General features: G+C 37.2%; 1 protein-coding gene across 1 annotated transcript; it reads right to left on the bottom strand.

Moving 5' to 3' along the window:
• Positions 1-12,161: 12,161 nt before the first annotated feature.
• Positions 12,162-12,851, bottom strand: LOC130963386 (uncharacterized). Its single transcript, XM_057889510.1, has one exon. The coding sequence runs from the start codon at positions 12,849-12,851 to the stop codon at positions 12,162-12,164; it is 690 nt and encodes a 229-aa protein (XP_057745493.1).
• Between the last annotated feature and the right edge of the window lie 14,211 nt (positions 12,852-27,062).

Below are 27,062 nucleotides of genomic sequence, written 5' to 3'. Positions count from 1 at the left end.
TGGTTCTTTCGATCTTCCTCAACCAAAGCCTTCTGTATTCCTAGGCGGCTAAACTGCAACTCTTTTGATGGGGAAAGAGCAACAAAGGCGGCTTTGGTATATTGGGGACCGAAACCCTGAAGGTCTATTTATATTTGAGCATGGCACCCATTAAACCCTTAAGCCCAAATAAAATAGTATCTGTTCCGAGGGTTACCTGAAACGTGTAGCTCGGTCGTCTGGCAAGACCCGAGGTAGGGGTTCCGTGACCCGAGCTTGGTGTGCTGAGCGGCGGGGGGTTGTACCTGCAATGACACTCCGATGCTTAAGTTAGCATGGGTCCAAGCAGATATTGAGTAGAATTAGAGTATGAGTTATACCTGGGTGCTCCAGTGTATTTATAGTGGTTGGCCGTGATCTTCCCTGGATAAGATATTCTTATCTTATCTTATCTTTTGGGAGTTTTATCTCTATCTTTGCGGAACCGCCTCTTCTAGGCCTATTTCGGCCTTTAGGTTTTGGGCTGCGTTCCTTTTGATGGGCCTTCCTTGCTATGATGTCCGAGGTCCGACCTTTAGGCGTGGGCCTTTGGATGAGGTCGGACCTTTCGTGGATTTGCCGAGTATGGAGAGCTCGGTCAGGGTATGAACAGTGCCCCTGTCCGAGTTCGTCCTTTTGAGAGGTCGAGCTCGGGCATAGTCGTCTTTTCAAAATTTGAAAATGGCCGTTTCAGCATTTATTGCTTTTTACCGTTTCTCCTCGATTTCCGTTCGGGCTCTGTGTAGGCATTATTTATTTGCCCCTTTCCTCATTTTCTTTGTTTATTCTGTTCCCTTTCCCTTTTTCTGGGTTTTTCGCCACCTCTCTTTCGAGCATCTTCCTTCTTTCTCTCTGTTTTTCTTCTCCGTTTCTTTCTGGGCGTTGTTTTTCGGGGTTTCCTCTGCGCCGCCGTTTTCGTTCTTCTTGCATCGGAGCTCGTCGTCTTCTTCCTTTTTTCCAGGTTTGTTTCTCGTCTTTACTTTCGTTGTGCACATATGCTTTTGTTTCTTTTTCTTCTATGCTGGGGTTGCCCCGAAAAGAGGCGCCGCCATTGCTTTGGTTGTTTGTATGTGGGGGGGCTCTTTTCTCTTGGTATTTTGTTTTCGGGTTTACTGCATTTTTCTTCTAAAAGAACTTTTGTTTTCTTGCTTCTGCTGAATGGGTTTTTTGCTGTCTGCCTATTTATGTGATTTTTGGCTTGCTGTTGTATTCTTCTTTGTAGGCAAGATTTTTTATGTCTCGAAAGGTGTTTCAAGCAATGTCGACCAAGATTCCGAGTGGTCTTGGTTGGGTAGATCCTGTTCCTCTAAGGGTCCCTTCTGTTGTAGATTCTGAGTATCTAGTTAGGTTCCGTAGGGAGTGTAGTATTTGTGAGAACAGGGAGTCTGAACGGGATTATGAGCTAGTAGCCCCAGAGTCGAGGAGAGAGTGTGCTTCCCGCCTTTAGAAAGTTCCGAGAAGCTATTCTTTTATGCTTACGATTGTTTTTTTCTCTAAGCTGGGTGTACGACTTCCTTTTACCGACTTGGAGTCCGAGGTCCTTTGGTCTTGTAACCTTGCCCCTACGCAACTCCATCCAAATTCTTGGGCGTTTTTAAAGCTGTTTCAACTTTTGTGTCAGTTTTTGGGCGTCTCCCCTTCTGTTTCTCTTTTTTCCTATCTGTTCGCGTTGACGAAGCCGGGGTCGGGTGCTGGGAAGGTGTCTTGGGTCTCTTTTAGGGCTAACCAGGGGAAGAAGTTTTGTACCTTGTATGATGAGTCGTTTCATGATTTCAAGAACTACTATTTCAAGGTCCGGGCTGCTGGAGATGTCCGACCTTTCTTTCTAGATGAGAGTGGGGAGCCTTCTTTTCCTCTTTGTTGGCAGGAGAATGTAGTGTCGGTTAAGTATACTTTTGAGAGTCTAGATGAGGTAGAGCAGGCTTTTGCGGGTGTGTTGAGCAGTTTATGGGGTCGGGCACCTCACTTGGACACGAAGAAAATGTTGGGAGATCCAAGCCTTCTCCGTTCCGAGTTAGGTAGTTCCCGACCTCTCCGAGCTTCATCCTTTTAGTATTTTGCCTGTTTTGGTGGAATTCCTGTTTGTGATAATCCCTTTCTTTTTGTTTCTGCAGAGATGTCTTCTCAGGCGGATTCCATGAAGTTTCTTCGTCGGTCGAAGAAGTCTGCGGCTGCTCGGAATATCGAGGCTGAGGTTTCTGCCCGATCTTCTCCGCAGAAGACTACCGTGGGTGTTCAGACTCGGTCGAAGACCATTCCGACTCCTCAGTTCCGAGCTATAACTCAAGATCCTCCGACCTCCGGACCCGGTCACCTTTCCCCGTCTTCGACCTCGGGTCCTCCCCCAAGAAACAGAAGACCTCTCAAGAGCTTGCTGGTTTCAATGATAAGGATTTTGACGCTCTTGGTTGGATTGAGCAGCACATTCTCCCCCAGACCTTTATTTCTACTGATGATGCGTCTATGGAGCATCACTTTCAGTATATGGCGCGGAGCTGTGTTCGGATGGCTAGTCTTCATGCCGCTATTGCTCGGGAGTTCAAGAAAGCTCCCCTTGGGGCGACCAGCTCCCGACTTGAGAAGGCACGGTCTGAGCTTGATAAGATTAGTCAACTGAAGGCTGCCAGGATTACTGAGCTGGAGGCCTCTTTAGAGGAAGAGAAAACTAGGGCCACCGCGGCTGTGGCGGCGGTGAAGACATCTGAGGAGATGGCGAGGGTGGCGACGGAGAACTATACTAAGCTGTATGCCGAGCTTGTGGAGACGAAGGAGAAGTTGCAGTATGCTCGGGATGATTTTTACGAGCTGGAAGATAATGTGGCCAAGGGTATGGATGCTATGTTTGTGAATTTGAGGGATCAGGTCCGGGTTCTTGCTCCCGACCTGGATCTGAGCTTATTCAGTACGGAAAACATTGTTGTGGAGGGAAAGATTGTTCCTGCTCCTGCCGAGGATGAGGTTCCGGTGTCCGACCACAAGGCTCCGGTGTCCGACCCCGAGGTTCCGGTTGTGAACCCGACTTCACCTTTGGCTGAGGATAGATCTGGTGTGGAGGTTTCAAACCGGGATGACGTTGCCGTCGATGCAGTCCCGATATCTATGTTTCAGCCTGCTGTCGATGTGGAGTCCGGAAAGGGCCTCGATCCTCTGTAGTCTTGTACTTTCTTGTTGTTTTGCCCGATCTGTGGGCTCTTTTGTTTTTGGATGGTTTCTGTTGAACACTTTGGACACCTTTTGTTTTATTTAGCTACTTGTAGTAACTTTATTATGCGGTGTTTTTTGTTCGCGCTTGACTTTTTGTTTCCACTTTTGTGCTTTTTAGTCGTTTTCGGATAACAACTTTTTAGCTTAGCGTTTTGACTTCTTGTTTTCGCTTTTGTGCTTTTTAGTTGTTTTCGATTAACAACTTTTTAGCTAGCGTTTTGACTTCTTACTTTCGCTTTTGTGCTTTTTAGTTGTTTTCGATTAACAACTTTTTAGCTAGCGTTTTGACTTTATGTCTCCGCTTTCGTGCTTTTTAGTTGTTTTTTGCATAACAACTTTTTAGCTAGCGTTTTGAAACTTCTTTCGATTTCGTTCTTTTCGCTTTGTACTTTTTAGTTGCTTTTTGTAAAGCAACTTTTTAGTAAGCGTTTTTCGAAATCCTGGTTCTTGCCGTTTTAAGGCTTCTTTCTCGGGCCGAGCTTTTTCTCGGACATCGGGTGCTCGAGTACCTCCTTTTTGTTAGGTCCGACTTTGCCGTTGGTCGGTTCTTCTGAGTTATTTCTGTAATCTCTTTTTATTTGGCTTTTTTGAGCCATTTTAGAGTTACTTTATAACTTTTCCCTTTGTTGGGTCCGACTTCGTCGTTTGGTCGGCCTTTTTAAGTTATTTTTGTAACCTCTTTTTTATTTGGCTTTTCGAGCCATTTTCAGGGTTACTTTATAACTTCTCACATTAATTTGAACCTCGTCGCTTTATCTTTGCCGACCTTGTATGGTCTTTTGGCAAATGATTTTTTGCGTTTTGCCGAGCATAAATTAATGCGCCTTGGTGGGGTACTTTCTAGGATTTGCTTCATCACGAGGAAGAGAAAATAGAGAAATTTGATTAGTATTAAAAAAGAAAGAATATTTACAAAGTGTTTACCCTTTAGGTCGGGTATCCTGCTTAACCGGGTGTCTCATTAAAAAACCCTTGTAGGGAAAAAGAGTACACCTCGGGTTAAGTTTTTCTAGCTGTAGTACCGTCTTAGATTACAGGCGTGCCAGGTCCTGGGCAGCTTATTGCCTTCTAGGTCGGATATTTTGTAGTAGCCTGTCCCTAAGACTTCTGTTACCTTGTAGGGCCCTTTCCAATTTGCGGCTAGCTTTCCTTCTCCCGACTTTTGTGTTCCGATGTCATTTCGGATTAGAATCAGGTCGTGACTGGAGAAGCTTCGCTTTATTACCTTTTGATTGTATCTGAGGGCCGTTCGCCGTTTTAAGGCTTCTTCTTGAATCCGAGCTCTTTCTCGGACCTCGGGGAGGAGGTCGAGTTCTTCCCTTTGTGCCTGCGGGTTATCTTTTTCGTTGTAGAAGATGGTTCTAGGTGACCCTTCCTCTATTTCAATAGGAATCATTGCCTCCATCCCGTAAGCTAGCCGGAATGGGGATTCTCCCGTTGTAGAGTGCGGGGTTGTCCGATATGCCCATAGTACCTGGGGGAGTTCGTCGGCCCACGCCCCTTTGGCCTCTTGGAGTCTTCGCTTTAACCGGCCAAGATGACTTTATTTGCAGCCTCTGCTTGTCCATTGGCTTGTGGGTGCTCGACCGATGTGAATTGCTGTTTGATTTTTAGTTCGGCCACCAAGTTCTGAAAACTTGTGTCCGTGAACTGTGTTCCATTGTCTGTTGTGATGGAGTAGGGGACTCCGAACCTCGTGACGATGTTTTTGTATAGGAATTTACGGCTTTTCTGAGCCGTAATAGTGGCTAAGGGTTCGGCTTCGATCCATTTTGTGAAGTAGTCGACCCCTACTATGAGGTATTTGACTTGCCCCGGTCCTTGTGGAAACGGGCCGAGTAGGTCGAGTCTCCATTTTGCGAAGGGCCATGGCGCAGTGATGCTGATAAGGTCTTCGGGCGGTGCCTTGTGAAAATTGGCGTGTTTTTGGCAGGGGGGCATATTTTCACAAACTCTGTCGCGTCTCTTTGTAAGGTCGGCCAGTAGAACCCGGCCCTGACTACTTTCTTGGATAGTGCCCGAGCTCCGAGATGGTTCCCACACATGCCTTCGTGGACTTCTTCGAGGACGCCCTTTGTTTCTGAGGTCGGAACGCACCTAAGGAGGGGGTTTGAGAATCCTCTTCTGTATAATACGTCGTGAATTAGCGTATAATTCTGGGCGTCCTTTGCAAGCCTTTTAGCTTCTTTTCTTTCTATGGGGAGAGTTCCTGACTTCAGGTAGTTGAGTATGGGGGTCATCCATCCTTGCTGTTGGTTGGATATATTTAACGTTTCTTCCTCTCTTAGCACGGAGGGAGATTGTAGGGTTTCTTGGAGAAGACTTCTGTTGTTGCCTCCGGGCTTGGTGCTAGCGAGCTTCGAGAGGGCGTCTGCCCGAGCATTTTGTTCCCGAGGTATGTGCTGGATTTGTATTTCCGGGAAGTGTCGTAATTGAGCCTGTGTTTGGTCCAGGGATTTTTTCATAGTAGGGTCTTTGGCCTGGTAACTTCCATTTACTTGTGATGTGACGACCTGGGAGTCGCTGAAGATCGTGATTCTCTGGGCTCCGACCTCTTCGGCTAGCTTTAGTCCTGCTAGTAGGGCCTCGTATTCGGCTTGGTTGTTTGAAGCCTGGAACTCGAATTTTAAGGATAGCTCTATCCGTGTTCCTTGGTCGCTTTCGAGTATAACACCCGCTCCGCTTCCTGTTTTGTTTGAGGACCCGTCGACATACAGATTCCACGAGAGTGGGGTTCCCGGGGTCTCAGTATATTCTGCGATGAAGTCGGCTAGATATTGAGATTTTATGGCAGTCCGGGCTTCATAGTGGAGGTCGAACTCGGACAGTTCCACCGCCCATTGTAGGATTCGTCCTGCCATGTCTGTTTTTTGTAGGATGTGTCTCATGGGTTGGTTCGTCCGGACTTTGATGGTGTGGGCTTGAAAGTAGGGACGGAGCCTCCGAGCCGTGAATACTAGGGCGTAGGCGAATTTCTCTATTTTCTGATAGTTTAATTCGGCCCCTTGTAGTGCCTTGCTTACGAAGTATATGGGGTGTTGTCCTTGGTCATTTTCTCGTATTAATGCTGAAGCAACTGCCCGATGTCCGACCGAGAGGTATAATACGAGCTCTTCCCCTTTTAAAGGTCGGGTTAGGATTGGTGGCTGCCCGAGAAATTCCTTGAATTCTTGGAAGGCTTTTTCGCACTCCGGGGTCCATGAGAAGGGTTTCCCTTTCTTTAGGAGTGAGTAGAGAGGTAGTGATTTTATCGCTGATCCTGCCAAGAATCTTGATAGGGCGGCTAGCCTTCCATTTAGTTGTTGTACTTCTTTGACACACGTCGAGCTCTTCATTTTGAGTATCGCTTGGCATTTGTCCGGGTTTGCTTCGATGCCTCTTTGAGTCAGCATGAAGCCTAAGAACTTTCCGGCTTCTGCGTCGAAGGTGCACTTGGTCGGGTTAAGTCTCATGTTGTGTTTCCTGAGGGTGCCGAAGACACTTGTGAGGTCGGGAACCAAGTTTCTGTCTTCTTGTGTCTTTACCAGCATATCGTCGACGTACACTTCTAGCTGTAGCCCGATGTGCTCTGAGAATACTTTGTTCATTAGCCTTTGGTAGGTTGCCCCGGCGTTCTTCAGCCCGAAGGGCATTACTACGTAGCAGTAGTTTGCCCTTGGGGTTATGAACGAGGTCTTTTCTTGGTCGGGTCCGTACATTGGGATTTGATTGTATCCCGAGTATGCGTCCATGAAGGAGAGATATCTGTAGCCTGAGGCTGCGTCGACTAAGGCGTCGATGTTTGGTAGTGGATATGGGTCTTTGGGGCAGGCTTTGTTGAGATCCGTGTAATCGACGCACATCCTCCATTTTCCGTTGGGCTTTTTTACCAGGACCACGTTTGCGAGCCATAGGGGATATTTTACTTCCCTAATGAATCCTGCATCTAGCAGTGCTTGTACCTGTTCTTCTATTGCCTGCATGCGCTCGGGTCCGAGCTTCCGGCGTCTCTGTTGGACGGGTCTGGATCCTGGGTATACTGATAGCTTATGGCACGTCAGGTCGGGACTTATGCCTGGCATGTCGGAGGCCTTCCAGGCGAAGAGGTCGGAATTCTCCCTTAAGAGGGTTATGAGTTCCTCCTTTAGGCCTGCTTCGAGGTTTGCTCCAATGTTTGTTACTTTTTCAGGTGTGTTCCCGATTTGGATCCTTTCGGTTTCTCCCTCTGGTTGTGGCCGAAGGTCTTCTCGGGTTTGAACTCGCCCGAGTTCTATTGTGTTGACTTCTTTCCCTTTTAGGCTTAGACTTTCGTTGTAGCATCGCCGTGCTAATTTTTGGTCGCCTTTTAGGGTGGCGATTCCCTTTGCGGTAGGGAACTTCATACAGAGGTGTGGGGTTGAGACCACAGCTGCCAGTCTGTTTAGGGTTGGTCGCCCAATGAGGGCATTGTATGCTGAGGCAACGTCGACTATAATGTAGTCGATGCTTAACGTTTTAGATTGCTCGCCTTTTCCGAAGGTAGTGTGTAGCGAGATGTATCCTAAAGGGTGGATCGGGGTGTCCCCTAGCCCAAATAGGTCGGAGGGATAGGCCTTTAGCTCTTTTTCTTCAAGTCCGAGCTTGTCGAAGGCCGCTTTGAACAGGATATCTGCTGAGCTTCCTTGGTCAATCAGGGTTCGATGTAAGTTGGCGTTTGCTAGGATAATGGTGATCACCATAGGATCGTCGTGGCCGGGTATTATCCCCTGAGCATCTTCTTGGGTAAATGAGATGGTTGGCAGCTCGGGCAGGGGATTGTCTTCTCGGACATGATAGATCTCTTTGAGGTGTCTTTTTCGCGAGGATCTGGATGTTCCTCCGCCTGCGAAACCTCCATTTATCATGTGAACGTGTCTTTCAGGGGTTCGCGGGACTTGTTCGGCCCGACTTTCATTGTCTCCTCGTCTTCTCTTCCTGGTCTCTTCTCCTTTCTCTGCTATGTATCTGTCGAGCTTTCCTTCTCTGGCTAGCTTTTCTATAACATTCTTTAGGTCGTGGCAGTCGTTGGTAGAATGACCGTAGAGCTTGTGATATTCGCAGTATTCGGACCGATCTCTCCCCGCTTTTGTGTTTTAGAGGTCGGGGTGGTGGGATCTTTTCGGTGTGGCATACTTCTCTGTAGATGTCTACCAGGGAGACTCGGAGGGGGGTATAGTTGTGGTACTTCCGTGGCTTGTCCGAGTTGGGTTCTTCTTTCTTCTTCTGTTCTCGATCTCGATCTCGGAGTGGGTAGGTTGAATCCTTCCTAGAAGAGTCTCTTAGCTGGGAGGTTTCCTCCATATTGATATATTTTTCTGCCCGCTCCTGCACCTCGTATAGGGAGGTCGGGTATCGTTTGGAGAGGGATTGGCTAAACGGTCCTTCCTTTAGGCCGTTTGCCAATCCCATGATAGCTGCTTCAGTGGGCAAGTGTTGTATGTCCAGGCAGGCTTTGTTGAATCGCTCCATGTATTCTCGGAGGGTTTCTTGGTTACCTTGTTTGATCCCGAGTAGACTGGGGGCATGTTTTGCCTTGTCCTTTTGAATGGAGAACCTTGTTAGGAATTTCTTAGTTAGGTCTTCGAAGCTGGTGATTGATCTCGGTGGCAGGTTGTCGAACCACCTCATGGCTGACTTGGTGAGAGTGGTGGGGAAGGCTTTGCACCGAATCGCGTCGGAGGCGTCGACTAGGTACATTCTGCTTCTGAAGTTGCTGAGGTGGTGACTTGGATCGGTGGTGCCGTCGTAGAGATCCATATCGGGTGGTTTGAAGTTTCGCGGTACCTTCTCCTTCATGATCTCTTTTGTGAAGGGATCATGATTGCCTTCGGGGGTGGTGTCGCGTTCCGTCCGGTCTTTCAACTCGGCCTCTATCTTCCGCAGCTTTTCTTCTAACTCTCTGCGCTTGCGAGCTTCCCTTCTCAAATCTTGTTCAGTTTTTTTCTGCTTTTTTATGTCCTCTTCGAGTTGTTTCAGTCGATTTTGCTGTGCCCGTACTACTTCTAGAATTTCTGAGCTCTCTTCTTTTTCGGGGTTTTGTGGATTTTTGTTTGGAAGTGATGTCTTTGGGCGATTCTGTTTGTTTCCTCCTGGAGTGCGTGGTGATAGAGGGCTGTCCGGTCGTTCTCCGGTGTCAATTTCCTCTTCTTGCTCTGATGTAGCGTGGTTATTGTTGGGAGGGTCGTCCGCCATGGTAAAGGGATGACTTCCAGGTTCCCCGGCAACGGCGCCAAAGTTCCGAGGGTTACCTGAAACGTGTAGCTCGGTCGTCTGGCAAGACCCGAGGTAGGGGTTCCGTGACCCGAGCTTGGTGTGCTGAGCGGCGGGGGGTTGTACCTGCAATGACACTCCGATGCTTAAGTTAGCATGGGTCCAAGCAGATATTGAGTAGAATTAGAGTATGAGTTATACCTGGGTGCTCCAGTGTATTTATAGTGGTTGGCCGTGATCTTCCCTGGATAAGATATTCTTATCTTATCTTATCTTTTGGGAGTTTTATCTCTATCTTTGCGGAACCGCCTCTTCTAGGCCTATTTCGGCCTTTAGGTTTTGGGCTGCGTTCCTTTTGATGGGCCTTCCTTGCTATGATGTCCGAGGTCCGACCTTTAGGCGTGGGCCTTTGGATGAGGTCGGACCTTTCGTGGATTTGCCGAGTATGGAGAGCTCGGTCAGGGTATGAACAGTATCTAAAGCCCAAAAGATAATATACCTAAAATCCAAAAAGATAATTATCTAAGGAACAAAAGATAATATCCGGTTTTATTCTCATTTAATTCCAAATCGAAAGTAATAATGACTTATTCAATTAGCATTTATAACAATAAATGAGATCATCATTATATAAGTCATTTAATTTGAAATAGCATCATTTGTGATTATAATTGATATATGTATTGCCCACAAATAAGTTAGCAATCTCTTAGTATCTCAATTCTTAATACAAAAGAGGCATCACCAAAATCTTTCATTTCGAATTTGTCCGATAGAAATTTCTTAGTTTCATGCAACAAGCCTATATCGTTACTAGTAAGTAGAATGTCATCAATATCTAAGACCAAAAGGATATATTTACTCCCACTGAACTTGCGGTATACACATTCATCTATAATATTTACCTCAAAATCATTTGAGGTAATGACTTGATTAAACTTGTGATACCATTTAACAGGAAGCTTGTTTGAGATCATAGATGGATTTTCTCTTTTCTCTATTGGATCTCCTTAATGACACTTCTTGAGGTTGTTGAGCTTGCTGTATGGATTGGGATTGAGGAGGATTCTCATTATTTTTCTGTGCTGTAGCAGTATCTTGAGCAACAACGACATTCTCATTGTTCTCTTGTACTGTAACTGGATCTACAGTAGGATTCTCATTGTGCTTTTGTACTATAACTGTGTCTTGAACAATAATAGGTACAAAGACCTGATCATTGTCAGTTACAGAATCCTCATCAAAAGCAACATTTCTAATATCTCCTTCCCCCAAACTCAACATCCTCAAGAAATCTCGTATTTCCTGTTTCAAAATAGACCTTGATGCAGGATTGTAAAACTTGTACCCCCGTGAGCGCTCAGCGTAACCAACAAAGTAGCAACTAATTGTCCTTGAGTCCAATTTTCTTTCATGCGGCCTATAAGGTCGCGCCTCAGCTGGACATCCCCAAATATGCAGATGCTTTATACTGGGCCTTTTTCCAGTCCAAATTTCATATGGGGTTTTGTTAATTGCTTTGCTTGACACCCTATTAAGGATGTACACTGCGGTCTTTTAATGCTTCTCTCCAGAGTGATTCAGGTAAGGAAGAATGACTAATCATACTTCTCACCATGTCCTTAAGAGTTCGATTCCTTCGCTCTACAACATCATTCATGCTAGGTTTGCCTGGCATGGTGTATTGTGGAACAATACCACACTCCTATAGGAAAAGAGCAAAAGGCCTGGGATGTTGCTCACCTGAACCGTCATATCTTCCATAGTATTCACCACCACGATCAGATTTGACAGCTTTAATTTTCTTTCCAAATTGAAGTTCAACTTCAGCTTTGAAAGACTTGAAAACATCCAAGGCTTGGGACTTTTCATGAATTAAATATAGGCACCCGTAACGAGAGTAATCATCTATGAACGTAATAAAGTACCGTTGTCCATTCCAAGAGATAGTAGGGAATGGGCCACATATATCGGTATGTATTAGTTCTAAGACATCTCTAGCTCTCTTGGCACCTAATTTCCTTTCGTTTGTCCTTTTCCCCTTTATGCACTCAATGTAGACATCAAAGTCTACCAAATTTAGGGGTCCAAGAATTCCATCCGACACGAGCCTCTGAATTCTCTGTTTAGAGATGTGGCCTAGGCGCTTGTGCCATAATGATGCCGAATTCTCATTAAGTTTTTTTGTTTTTGTTTTTGTACCCGTTTGCAGTATTTCATTATTATAGGAATTTAAGTTAAGCCTATATAGATTATCTACCAAATGACCAGAGCAAATATTATTCGAATTATAAAAGAGACTGACTTTGTTGTCTCCGAATGAACAAAAATAACCTGATTTGTCCAAACGAGAAACAGAAACCAAATTTCGTCTAAATGACGGTACATAAAATGTCTCTAATAAATCCAAATAAAATCCACTCGTGGAACATAATCTAAAGGTTCCTATAGCTTCGACTGCAACTATATTGCCGTCTGCCACGTAGATGTATCTTTCAGCATCACTTGGCGGTCGGCTCCACAGGCAACCCTGCATAGTGACACTTACATGAGTAGTAGCAACAGAATCTACCCACCAAGTATCAACAGGTGCATAACTTAAACTAGCCTCAGAACAAACGAAAGTGAGAATTATACCCTTCTTCACACGCCAAGTGGCATATTTGGTACAATCCTTCTTCATGTGTCTCACCTTCTTACAGAAGAAACAGGTTGAAACTTGATCCTGTTTCTTAGCCTTTTTTCTGCTGAGAAGGTATATTCGCAGTAGTATCACGCTTTCTTTTATACTGAGAAGATGAAGCCATGTGAGCACTTTCAGTCTTATCTTGCTGTAGCCTCTCTTCTTCTTGCACACAGTGAGATATAAGCTCATTTAAGGACCAAGTGTCCTTCAGAGTGTTATAACTCACTTTGAATTGCCCAAAGTGTGTAGGAAGGGAAATCAAAATGAAATGCACGAGTAAGTCTTCAGACAACTCTAATTTTAGTGCTTTCAACTTTGAAGCAAGATGAGACATTTCCATAATGTACTCCCTTATGTTTTCTGTACCTTTATACCTCATGGAGACAAGTTTGCTCAAAAGACTACTTGCCTCCGCTTTTTCATTCTTAGTAAAGAATTTTTCAACATTCTTTAGGAACTTTTTGACATCTTTATTCTCAGTAATTGAGCCCCTAAACGCCTCAGGAATTGAGTGTTTCATGATCATAATGCTCATTCGATTGGATTTCTCCCGCTTCTCTATTTTAACCTCATTGAGGTTTTCCGGAGTGGAAGTGGGTTTCTCCTCTCGAAGAGCTGTGTCTAGATCCATACAACCGAGGACAATCTCCACGGTATCCTTCCAAACTTTAAAGTTTGAACCATTCAGCATAGGAATACTGCTAATTTGCGCAGAAACATTGGTAGCTAAAGCCATAGTTTCTGGATTAGAACAAAAAGAACATGCAGTAAATATTAGATATTAATGGGTAAAAATCTATATTGAGATATCTAGCACAACATTAATTTTCAATCTTTGGATAGAAAAATTAACTGTAAGTGATACTCTTATTGCAGTAATCAAATATTGTCAAAATTCCTGTCACACATTAAGCCTTTCTTTGGACCGACTTAATGCGCACATGGAAACTTAAACTTCGCAACCTATTTATTACCGCATATATTTTCTATTAATTGGCCAAACAATAACCTTCCTTTGGGCCGATTATTGACCGCATAATTAATAGAAAATAAACAGAAGTATGCAATACTTATTATTTGGCCAAACAATAAACTTCCTTTGGGCCGATTATTGTTTGCATAAATAATAAACATTACTTTATTCTTAATTAGTTACCCAAACATGTATTTACTATCAATATGTGTATGTAATTCGGCCAAATATAGATCTTCCTTTGGGCCGACCAATATTCGCATGAATTACATATCACCATATTCCTAATGTTTTGAATAAATCAATTTTCACAAAAGAGGCTACTTTTATAGCATAATGTTCAATCAATTTATTCCAAAACTAAATCTTTATAAAATATGTGGGTATAATAATCCAAATTTGTTACTAATTTCCTTATGTAACAATTAAAAAAAATATTTAAATCGCAAAAAGATTTAAATTTTAATGGTGTCTTCTTAGACCTTTAAAAATTATAATTTAATAGTACTCCATCACAAACACACAGCAACGTGTATAGCCGAAAAACAATTTGATAATATCTCCGAATTTACATACATGATACTGTAATAGTACAAGTATATATACAGAGAGATAACTAACCCATAATGGCATATATATTTATATATAACGCAGGCACATAGTAAATTATACATATCCAGTAGTAATAAACCGAACCACGTAAGAATGTTTAAAAGATATATATGTATATAATTTTACTGCATAAAAAAATTCCAAATGTATACGTCGCACGCATATACATATATTAATTCAAAAGGAATAATAAACGGAATATTTTGATGATTAAATTATGGATGGCTCTGATACCACTTATTAGAATAAATTAATTTTCATATCCCAGATTATTCATATTGAATCACCAAAATAACATAATGCAGAAGCGTACCTGAATTCATAAATATGAATCATATGATCAGAAGAGTTTGGATCTTGTGGTTCTTTCGATCTTCCTCAACCAAAGCCTTCTGTATTCCTAGGCGGCTAAACTGCAACTCTTTTGATGGGGAAAGAGCAACAAAGGCGGCTTTGGTATATTGGGGACCGAAACCCTGAAGGTCTATTTATATTTGAGCATGGCATCCATTAAACCCTTAAGCCCAAATAAAATAGTATCTAAAATCCAAAAGATAATATATCTAAAATCCAAAAAGATAATTATCTAAGGAACAAAAGATAATATCCGGTTTTATTCTTATTTAATTCCAAATCAAAAGTAATAATGACTTATTCAATTAGCATTTATAACAATAAATGAGATCATCATTATATAAGTCATTTAATTTGAAATAGCATCAATTGTGATTATAATTGATATATGTATTGTCCACAAATAAGTTAGGAAATTAAATAATTTCCTAACATTATCATCATCCTTCATTCCTTATTATCCCACATCCCATTTTGTTCATTAACAATTTATACTCAAAACACAATTCATTCTTTTCTAAATAAAGTAAACTCAAAACGTTATCATTTTCTTAATAACTCAAAATCAAATTATAAAATCCTTATAAATTTAAATCTTTCTAAATAACCACTTTAAATGAAGTATCCTATTTTCATAAAAATTTTCGCAGTATCTCCTCTAAAACTTGGACTTTTGCCACCCCTCAAGAGTCCCGACCACCAAACCAAACATCTATCGGGCATTCAAATAATTTTCAATATCAAATTATTTCAAAATCAAACCAATTCCAACATTAAATCTTTTCCAAAAACCAAATAACTCCAATATCAAATCGTTTACAAAATCAAATCACACATTTTCTCAATTAATCTATTCAATTTAATTTCACAAACCTATCATCAACCCTCAATACATCAACAGTCATCATTAATTTATACTCCTCCGTGTCATAATGCAACTCATATAAATTCATACACACATTATATACCAAATACACAATCCATCAATAATTCATTCAGTTCATTCCTATCTTAAAGGCTTCTAGCCTAAGTTTTTACGTGACATTAAATATTAACTACGAGAAACTAAAACCATACCTTGGCCGATTCCTCCCTAAGCCTGGAACACATCAATTATCCACCGTTCCTCAAGATCCAAAGCTTCAACTCCACACCAATTGAATTTTCAGTTCTCAGGATTCAATTTCAAGCTTCCAATATCCACCAATTTAATTCCAATTCAACAAGATACATGATCTAATTCATACAATATCACAATAATCAATATTGAGCTTACTAAATCATCAATCCATAAGGATTAGGATATTTTTACTATTACTCATTAGCCGAATAGACAAAATCTGATGATTATCCATCACTAAAATACCCCTAAACCATCAAAATCACAAAATTTCTCAATCACCAAAACCTAAATCACAAGCTAAATCTCTCTTACCAAATTATTCAGTGAATTTTGTAGAGAATTTTGAGACGTACGCATGGCCACTAACGGCTTGTCAATTGAAGCTCCGGATTGAAAGTTATGGACGATTGAATTCTTTGATATGTTAGGGTTAGGTTTTTACGTTTATCTCTCTCTTCTTCAACGTATTTGTAGCAATGAAAATGAAGAAGGCTCATTTAATGGTTTTATAGATTGGGCCTTTGGCCCGATTTAGGTGCGGTCTAATTATTTCGGCCCGACGGTCTAATTTTAGGCTAAAATTTTTAAAATTAGTGTCAAAAATCACATTTTAATTATTTCTACCCTTCTAACTTATCAAATTTGATTTTCTAATTTTTTTAAATAAAAATTAATTTATAAACTATTTTTAACTACCCGAGTTTTATACCAATACCTATTTAGAATAGAGGGGAGGGACATACATTGCAATTCAAAAATACTCCTATGCTCCTTTTTTAAAGCTAAAGTCAGACAAATTACTTTTTTTGGAGGCCAAGTCTCATGAAGATTAAAGAAGACATTATTCTTTATTCGCCATATTTACCAAAGTTTCAAAAAGAACCTAAACAAATACTCTTTGCTATAATACAAGAACCGATTCTTCAATTCAGAGAATGACAAAAAATATCCAACTTGTGCCATACAAGTTGAGCTTTCGGACAAGTCCAAATACAATATAAAATCGATTCCTGACTAGAAAGACATCTTGGACACCTATCCGATGACAATATCGCTCTTCTGAAGTGAAAATTTGCAGTAAGAAGAGCCCTCTAAGACACAGCCAAGCTAAAAACTTGTTCTTTTTCGAAATAAGTTGGCGCCAAAGCCAAAACCAATTCCCCCGTTCCTCCCTAACAAAAACTGCTTATATAGTCACAAGTAACGTTGCATGAGTCATAGACTTTGGATTCAACCTTAGACCAATACTAAGTACCAACCTACTTCCGGACCCATTTGCATATTTAGATTGTAAGAAAGAATGTTACTTTTTAGATTCTAAGATAGAGGAGAATAAAGAGTCTCCAAATGTCACCTACCAATTCACAAGATATCTTGTATTTGGAGGTTTGAATCAGAAACATAATTCATCTCATTAGATAACTGTCCTTCTCTTCTCCAGCTAGAAAATAAAAAATTCTGGCTCAAATTTTCAATACACCAAGCAAACTCATCCTTCAACACTTTCTAAACCTTGCAAAGACTCTTTCAAATGTGACAGCTCTTGATCTTGGGACAACTAAAACAATCATCTTGAGATAATTAGTATTTGACATCCAATAATTAGACCCATAAGTTGTTTGGCTGATGGAAAAAAGTTCAAACTATCTTTTCAAGAAGAGCAATATTCACACAATAAATATCTCTAATTCTCAAACTTTCATATTTTTTTGGAGTAACCAACACCTTCCAGCAAACAAGATTCAATCCTCTTCCATCAGTCCGTCTTTTCAAAAAAAAATTCTCATTATAGACTACAGTTTACTGATGGTCCCTTTAAAAAAAATAGAGACTTGCATCTGGTACGTGGGAATAATAGCTACAACAAAATTGACTAAGCAGAATCTACTTGTTCGGTTGAGCAAACTTCTTTTCGAACTTAATAGTCTATCTTAAATCTTATCCAGGACATCATTAAAAGTTGAACGGGTAACTCTAGAATGGCTAAAAGTAACTTTAAAATATTTTTTCAAGTTCTGGACAAATATGATGGAAGACACCGCAGTGAAGATCCCATTCCTTATCGCAGAAACGTTCTTGAAGTAAAGCACTTTTTATTTCTCCACATTAATCTTCATCCTAGATGCTTTGCAAAAATTCTCCAAAACCACCATCACATTTTGTACTTGTCTCATTGTATCTTTACAGAATAAAAATAAATCATCTATAAACATTAAGTGGGATATTCTTGGTCCCTTTTAGAAACAATAACTGGCTCCCACAAGTCCAGATAAACCTGATGACTAATAAAGCATGCCAATCTCTCCATACACAACACAAAAGATAGGGTGACATAGGGCCTCCTTGCCTAAGACTCCAACTAGAAATAAATTCATTCTGATGATTCCCATTCCATAGAATAGACAAGGAGGAAGCAGTGACACAATTCATAATCAAATTAATTGTAAGACTGAAAAAATTAAAGTTCTGAAGGATATGGGTCAAAAACCTCCAGTCAACTCTGTCATAAGCTTTCTCCAAACCAATTAAAAGCCAGAGTGCCTTTCTTAAATTTAGTCTTCTTCATAAAGTGGAAAACTCCTTATTCAATAATGATGTTGTCAGGAGTTCCTCGTCCCGGAATAAACCCTCCTTAAACTGGGCTAACAATCTCCACAAGATGAGGACGAAACCTATTAACAACGATCTTTGTGTTGATCTTGTAAACCATGTTACAGACACTAATTGGCTTGAAGTCTTACATAGATACTAGCATTTTAACCTTCGAAATAAGAATCAATAAAGTCTCCATCATCTTCGGATCAAGATCAATACTAAAAAACGCCTGCTTAGCCATATTCCAAACATCAAGACCAATAATCTTTCAATATTTCTTGAAAAAGAAAGCTTGAAACCCATCAGGATTTGGAACTTTAAAAGAATTTCTGTAAAAAATAACTGTCCTCACTTCCTTTATAGTAACTAGCGTTGTAAGATCACTGCAAGTTTCTTCATGCAGAGAAGGAAGAGGCACATCATCAAGACAACCCAAATCAATATATATCATCCAAATGATAGAATAAGCTTTTGTAGAAAAATTTTGCTTCCCAACTCAAAACCTTTGGAATAGTCTCCCACATCCCATCCTTGAGGGAAAGACCATAAATCTTATTATGCTTCTTTTGCACAAGAGTTTGAACATGAAAGAATCTTATATTCCTATCTTCAAACCTTACCCATTGCTCTCTTGACTTTTAGAGTCATAGGAGCTCTTCTTACATTAGAGTGTTATTATAATCATCAATCAACTACTGCTCTTTCTAACGCAAATAAATGCTATCCACCACTTCCAAACACTTTTGCAAATAATTAATCTGGAGCTCTAATTCACATTTTCAAACAAAAATGTTACCAAAACACTTTTGAATTAAACTATAAGAAATTCTTTTGCATTTTTGAAAACTTGACATGAATCCTTTTATTATCAGGCTACCATAACTGATTCACAATATCCCTGTACCTGGGATGAGTAGCCCAAATAGCAACAAATCGAAAAGGTTGATTTTCTTTAGGACGAGGACAGCGTTTACAACACACTTGGATAGAATAAAGATCAGACTGAAGTCTATTTAAAACTTCTGCATAGGTCTATGAAAAGATAGATAACCAACAACTATTTATATAAACCCAATTAAGTTTTGTTGCCACGTCAACATAATTTTTTACCCTCATGTACCAAAAAAATCGTCTTTCAATAGTCTTCAGATTAAACAAACCACTATCCCCTAAATGAAGCAGCAAACCTATCTGCTCTTTGATGAGAAAATTGGCAACCTTTAGATTAATAAGAAAAGGTTACTTTATTAAAATCACTAAGAATAATCCAACGTCCTTGAAAAACCATGAATTATGCAACACGATAATCCCAAAGAAAAACTCTTTTATTAAATTGGGAACTACCATAAATACTACTATACCTCCAAGTCAAATTATCAAACTAAACTTCAACCATAACACCTTGATCAAAAGCATCAATAAACTTACAACTAGCATTCTGCATAGAGGATAGAAACCAAATACCCCCTTATGCCCCTCCACTTCCAATATACCAATAAAGCGATACCCAAATCTTTTTAAGAACAATTTCAAATGCTAAAAAGGAGAGTGAGTTTCAACCACAAAAAAATAGGTCTAAATTTTTTAACAAGTTTCTTACAATGCACCGAGCTAACTTATTATAAGCACCTCTAATATTTCAAATAATTATATTTAAACTATTCACAAAAAATAGGCAGAAAATAAATAAGAATATAATACTCTAAATAGAATCACCAACCTCAATAGATGATTTGTTCTACGATATTGGCACTCCCTGATCCTCAATAATTGCCACCCTCGGACTCCCAATGCTGCATCGCTGCCACGCTTCCATCTATTGAGGCTCTCTCTGTTGCACTGCCATTTCTCTCAATCAGGGAGTTTTGCAGGGAGGAAGATCGCAAGAACTTCCAGAGAGAAATTCCACGACGTGCAGGAGTGTCGTACGATGAAGATGGTACATTTTCATGTTTTTCTCGCTGTCTCATTCTAATTTCAATTGATTTGCATCAATCACCATGCAAACTGGGCTTATGGACCCTTTTCGAACCAAACTTGTGCTGCATTCAATCTTGAGCCTTCAAACTTGATTTATAGCCCATTATAAATTTTTTCTTACGTAGAACTTGTTCTGAGCCCTTTCCATTATCCATGCATGCCTCATTAACATGAACAGCATTTACGTGAGGAGTCAATAATTTCGTACACATATGCTTTCTTTTAACAACTCTTGATTCATCACCTAAATCACGAGAATCCTTGCCCAAATCACGAGCTTCTGATTCAACCTCTTTTTGAATTTTTTGATAGTGCACTGGTGTCGGGGCCTCATGATTCTTTCTATTACTAAAAGCATCACCCTTTTCTTTTGAAGACTCCTTTTCTTTGCACACTAATTTATCATGTCCATACTGTGTATAAATAGAACAAATTAACTGTAAACTCTCATACTCCACTTCATGAGTGACGCACTCCACGATAATATGTTTGATTACCAACAATTCTAAGATTAATCTGAACACAAACTCGAGCATATCTCCCTCTCTTTGTAACCTTTGTGGCCAAGTTCACTTTCACCAGAATTCCTATGACAGATGCCATTCACAATATTGCTTGTTTCAGGTGGTACCAAATCGAAAGTTCCGAGACCCAAATTCATATTAGCATTGATCCAAAAGATTATTTGCATGGCCTAAAGTCCACATCTTATGGTTTTATTGCGACATAGTGACTATTGATCAACCACGGGCCACCAAACATGACCTTCTCACAATTCGCAACTACATCGAATTTAACCATAAAATATCCAAATCCTCCTTTAATGTGCCATACTATCCGAAACTTATGCATAAGAGCCATGTAACTATAATACTTATCCAGTTATCCAACATCTTGATCACAATGGCTTCCTGATATGGTTCAGTTAGATAGCTCTTCGCCTCTTTCGTAAAAATGATATTCGATGGATGAAAATCACCCTGATTACCTATCACTTTGAGATACCATCCCTAAATAAAGACCCTACTAATGCAAAGGCTTTGCACTTCTCTGCACCAATGATCTTATCTCTAAAAGAGATCTTGGATGGTTTTTCTAAACCCTCTCAAAAATAATTCTCCTTAACATTCGATGCACACCCTTTCATGCTCTTTTCTTTATCCTTTCTGACGACAAGATCGTCTTTTTTATTGAGTTTTATCCTCAAACTCTCGCTCCACACTCTCCTTCTCTCATTTTTTTAGTTCACATATTTTATTATATCTAGTAAAAGAAAATGGCATAAATTCTTATTTAGTAATTGATCACCCTTTATACTTATATCAAATACATAATTTTTTATTTAAAATAAAAGGACAATTATTTATAAACAGAAATATAATATATTTTTCTAGTAAGAGTCTTCTAGAAATTTATCGTTGATTGATAAACTTGACCGATCTTCCAATACTGTGTGAATACATTAGGAACCAGAATGGTCTTTCCTTTGGTACCATTGGGATAACGTTGAACGAGGGTCAAATTGAATGGAGGTTGTATAGAATAGCCACCAGCAAAAACACTCCAAGTTGCACCCCACACATGAGAAATCTCTAAACCTTGTTCAGGACCATTTTCTATATGAACATCTGCATCTCCATTTACGTATTCCATTGATAGTTCTAACTTATTTGGTTCAGAGTTTTCACCTATCGTAAATGCTATAGAACGTCCAAATGAGCATGAAACCCTAAAGAACACCACACAAACAAAAAATGAGAGAGAGATATACAGAGAAAATAATAGATTAAAGTATTATTTTTATCTTTAAATAAATATCCCAAATTGATCTTTAACAATTCATGCTTCAAATGTTGTTCCCTAACAGAAAAAAGTCTCTAATATTTTTTAAAAATAAATAAATTAATCCTAAATAAAATAAAAGTCATTTTAGTTTTAAAAAAAAAACTAATTTATCATTTTGTTAAAATTAATTTTTTTTGGAGCTAATAATTTATCCAAAACATAAATAATTAAGAAGACTAACTTATTGTATTACTATAGAAAAAGTTTAGAGTGCATCACTCTTATTAAAATTTGGTCAGTACATAATTAACAAAAAAATAATAAATAATTTCACGCCATTAAATATAATTTCACACCACTAAAAATACTAATGATAACTAATTGATAATTACAATGCTCCAAGATAATTAAAAAAAACGACAGAAACAGAGAAAGGGGGATTCTCTTATATAACACAACACATTATGTTTTTTTGGATACAAAATTTTTAAGAAATTAAGTGATTTTAAGTGATTTCAAAGAAATAGAAAAATTTTGAAATTTCTTTGTATTTGTATGTAGTAAAAGTACTTTTTTTTTATTTTTTTATTGTGATTAATAATATACTATTATCAACATTTGTATCACAATCTTTTTTTCATATTCACAACTCGAATACTGATGGTACACTCAAATCTAATACAAATCGAATAATAAAAGGATTTGTCAGTGAAAAAAAACGTAAAAATGAGGAAACAATGACATGGTCTTGATTTTTCTTGTCTATCAAAAAATCTCAATATTTGAATCGAGGATTCCTAACACTCCTCGTTACCATATATAAAAGATTTAGTTTGAAAATAATAAATTATTTGCAAAGCATTATACCTTCTGTATTGAAGATTGACTTGTCCAAGTTTGTGAAGAATATCTTGTTGACCTGGATTTGCGATGGAAGCAAAAGCAGCGCCACTGAGATTGAAATGGTATCCTGAACACGATGGACATTCATCACTTACCACCACTCTCACTGGCTTCCCTGAACATGCTGCATTATCTGTGCATTTCACCTATATATCATAACCATCTTCATTTGTTATCATATTTTCCATCATTAATTCATTCTTTAATACATTTTTATGTTCATTGATTTTTTGAAAATTAAAAATTGTAGCATATTTAGAAAAGATATATTTTTATTTTCCACTATTTTTATTTTATCAAAATAAAAAAAAAGATAGTTTTTATGAAAAATTAAAGCAAATAAATGTACCTCATAACAAGCACCACATCCATAACCTTGGCGGAAAATATAATGGCCAACAGCCGCTGTCAATTTAGAGATTGGAGGACTCTCTACAGTTTTACCATAACTACATGCACCACCTACACATAATTACATTAATATCATCAAATTAATCTCTAACATTAATAAATTATTAAAAATATAATTATTTATATATCTCTTTTTATTCGTTTAAATTTTTATAAAAAATTATTTTATAACATAATATTAAAATTTTTATATAATCTAAAAATTTAGAGTACAATTTTTGTTAACTCTAAAAAAAATCATCACAAGAAAAAAAAATAATGAATGGAGGACTAGCAAAAGTTGACACAAAACTAAAAAGAATTCTTACGTGAGAAAACGTATTAAAAATAATATAGTTATTTATATATCTTTTTTTTTTTATCAACTTAAATTTAAAAAAAAGTTGTTTTATCACACAAATTACTTTGATTGAGTCAATTGGAATATCTTTAATTATGACTTGCATCCTTAATATGAATGTATATATTATTAAAATATATTATATTAGATATAAAATCATATATCATATATTTTCTGTCTCTATATCTAAATTCTTAAGTGTTTTTAAAATTAATAATTATAACTAAAATATTTAAAATTCAATTCTTACAGTCCTATTTTTTTAAAAATAAAAGCAAATAAATAAATAAATAAATGTCAGCACAAAATATGACTAGATCTACACATTATTCATTTTTCAAACCAAAGAATAATTCTATTGCAAAAAATATGTATTATATATATATATATATATATATATATATATATATATATATATATTGTTTAAATGTCTTTATAAATTAATTTAAAATGATTAAAATCAACTATGGGAGTTGATTTGGCAGAGTATAGTTTATAAACATGAAAAAAATAAATAAAAGCATTTTACTTGGTACATACAAAAAAGAAAAAGAAAAAATTCATAATATTAGCATGTGAATTAATTAAATATACAAAGTATATATAATAAAAATAATTTAACTTGCGCACTCACTCTCTGAACCAGCACCATCGGGGGTTCCATACCATGTAGCTTGTGCTTGGTCCCATGGTTTTTCATCATTTGGAACTTTTGAAGGATTGAAAAATTTGGGGTTAATGCAATAGCAAGTAGTGCTTAAAAGCATAGAACAAAGGACTACAAGAGTAAAGGTGTGAACCTTCATGATGAATTGACTATAGATTTTGCAACTGTAGTAATGTATCATGTTTCAAGTATTTATATTACATATTTATACTTCAAAATATTAATTCTAATTTTCTGGTATAATTCAAAAAAAAAAACTTCAAAATATTCACTTAAAATGTTAAGCGTGTGCAACGTTGATTTTATTCTTGTTATCTTATAAATCCTTTTTGAAGATGAAGATAAGAGAGTATTAATTGGATGCATGATTAAAATTCCAAAGGAGTAAATTAAAAAATTATGTAAAATTAATTTTTTTTCTACATATAAAAATGCGTATCTTGCTCAAGAAGAAAATTCTGATCCATATAAAAAAGGTTTATAAGAAAAGGAAAGAATCATTATACATTATTATTAGGCAAAATATAAGGTACATATCAAAGTTTAAAGATATACTTACGTGGCAAAATATAAATCATACATTCTAAAGCCACACTTTTCACCTAAAACCGTAACTCTTTATAAAGAAAAGCGTCACTTAATGAAAAAAGTAAATTAGAAGATTTAAGAGAAGAAATAATTAAATTATCAAAATTAATAGATCAAAAATTAATGATTTTAACTAATGTTAATTGTAATGACACCGAATTCTTAAAATCAATACAAAATGATTTTTCTCAAAATCTTTATTTTACTATAAGTTTTATTGAAAGACTTCAAAAACCTGAAAAAACTTATTTTTCACACGGAATTTCTAAAAAATGCTACCATGGAAATGATTCCCCACATCTTTATCATACTTTTAACCCACAATTAAATTCTATAGTAGATATGTTTGAAGAAATATTAGTATCCATAAAAGTTCAAAGAAATAAGGAAAAAGAAAATCCCAAAGAAAAAATTTTTTAAAATATAATCAATATAACAGACTTAAAAGTAAAACCACCATTGAAATTATGAATATTGAAGAAAAATTAGAAGAAGTTACAATGCTTTTTAAACAATTAAAAATGGCTCAAGAAAATAATATTATGGAACATGGTTTTCAAATAGAAGAAGAATTAGTAAATTCTGAAAATATAGAAAATGAAGAACACATTCTAGATTATTCAAGTGACAAAGAACCAGCAATTCCAATACAAGTAAAAAATGAAGCTGGAACATCTAAGGATAATCAATCTCAATTTAAATGGGAAACAGGTTTTGATAATTATGCTTTTAAAAAAGGGGTTTATAAATAAAGATTCAAAATATACAAAAATACCATCAAAATACGTTCCTAAAATCCAGGAAATGGAAGGAGAAAGAATGCTTGACTTAGACTGTAAAAAGAATGAAATTTTTTTTTTCGAAAATTGGTTGAATTCCTTTTTATTAGAAGCTTTTACTAATCCAAAACTTAGTGAATTGTCTAGAAGAGATATTTGGAATTACATAGGGTTTCATACTAAAGGAACTATAAGAGATTATATGACATCAATAGAAAACCAAATAATAAAAGATTTAGCAACAAAAACAACAGCTTATGATAAGATATTATATATAATGATGATTCTATATAAAGAATTTTTTGGAAACAATATTATAGATCATAGACAAGAAGTCTATAATAAAGAATATCAAGAAGCAAAAAACCATTTAGCTAATATTCAGATATATGATCTATGTGATGTAGAATCTTATATATGCGAATATAGAATACATTATTACAAATTAAAATAAGAAGATAAAAATCATTATCTTAGTATGTATATAACAAAACTTCCATATCCTGCTAATGAATTTATAATGGGAAGATTTATAAGAGAAATAAATAGAGGGACAATTGAAAATAATTTTGGTGGAGCAACCTCTGCAATAAGAGAGGAAATAAAAGAACGTTGTATGCAAGAAGCAACTCAAAAAAGATTTGTAAATATAATTAGAATTTGTTGTCAGGATAATGAAGAGATACCCCAAAAATATGGTCTTAATAAAAATTTTTAAAGAAAAAGAAAATATCAATTTAGAAAAAGAAAATACTATCCAAACTGGAGAAAAAATAGGTATTTTAGAAAAAGAAATAACGATAAAAACAAAAGACAAAGAAATGACTATTGCCCGAATAAAAAAGAAAATTGTAAGTGTTGGTATTGCCAAGAAGAAGGACACTATGCAAATGAATGTCCGAAAAAGAAGGATAAAAGGGATCTTACTAAACAAATAGAAATTGCTAAGTCTTGTTTCATGGAACCTTTAGAGGAATCTGATGATAACTTAGACTATATTTTTGAATATGTCTCGGAAACAGACTCAGAGACTGAGTAATAATGCCATATTTATTACTATAAAAATAACAGAAAAGTTTATAAATGCTTTCATAGATTCTGGAGCAACACAATGCTTTGCTAGTTCAAATATAAAACTTGATTGGAAAAAATTAAAGAAACCATTAAGAGTTAGAATAGCTGGCAAATCAATACATAAAATTGACCAAAAAGCAGAGATGGTTGAAATTTTTATTCAAAATTATAGGTTCATTGTTCCATCTATATATATGTTAGATTCTGGAATGGATTTTATCATAGGAAATAACTTTTTAAAGCTATATCATCCATTCATTCAAGAATTAGCATATATAGTTTTAAAAGCTCCACATGATTCTTCAATAAATCAAAAATCAAAACGTATAAAAATACCAACTACTACTATAGATAAGATCTTAAAATTTAAAATATTTTCTATATTAGAAACATGTTATTTAAATTTATACTTTCAGATAAATATTCCAAAAAATAATCTTGAAATAAAGATAGAAGAACTTTTGGATGAAATTTGTGCTGAAAATCCTTTAGATATTAAAAATACAAATAACGAATTAGTAAGTATTAAATTAAAAGATCCTACAAAAGAGATAAATGTTCCAAATAAAATTCCTTATTCCGCAAGAGATAGAGAAGAGTTCTTATTAGAATGTAGAGATCTTTTGGAAAAAGAAATTACAAGATTAAGTAAAAGTCATCATGCGGCTCCAGCCCTTTATGTCGAAAACAATAATGAAATTAAAAGGGGAAAACGAAGAATGGTTATTAACTATAAGAAGATGAATGAAGCAACTATTGGTGA

Source organism: Arachis stenosperma, chromosome 2 (assembly GCF_014773155.1).
Source record: "Arachis stenosperma cultivar V10309 chromosome 2, arast.V10309.gnm1.PFL2, whole genome shotgun sequence".
NCBI classification, from domain to species: domain Eukaryota; kingdom Viridiplantae; phylum Streptophyta; class Magnoliopsida; order Fabales; family Fabaceae; genus Arachis; species Arachis stenosperma.
This window is presented reverse-complemented; position numbering and strand designations above follow the sequence as displayed.

Excerpts from the sequence above, each read along its gene's own strand:
- LOC130963386 (XM_057889510.1), bottom strand. The coding sequence starts at position 12,851 with ATGGCTTTAGCTACCAATGTTTCTGCGCAAATTAGCAGTATTCCTATG.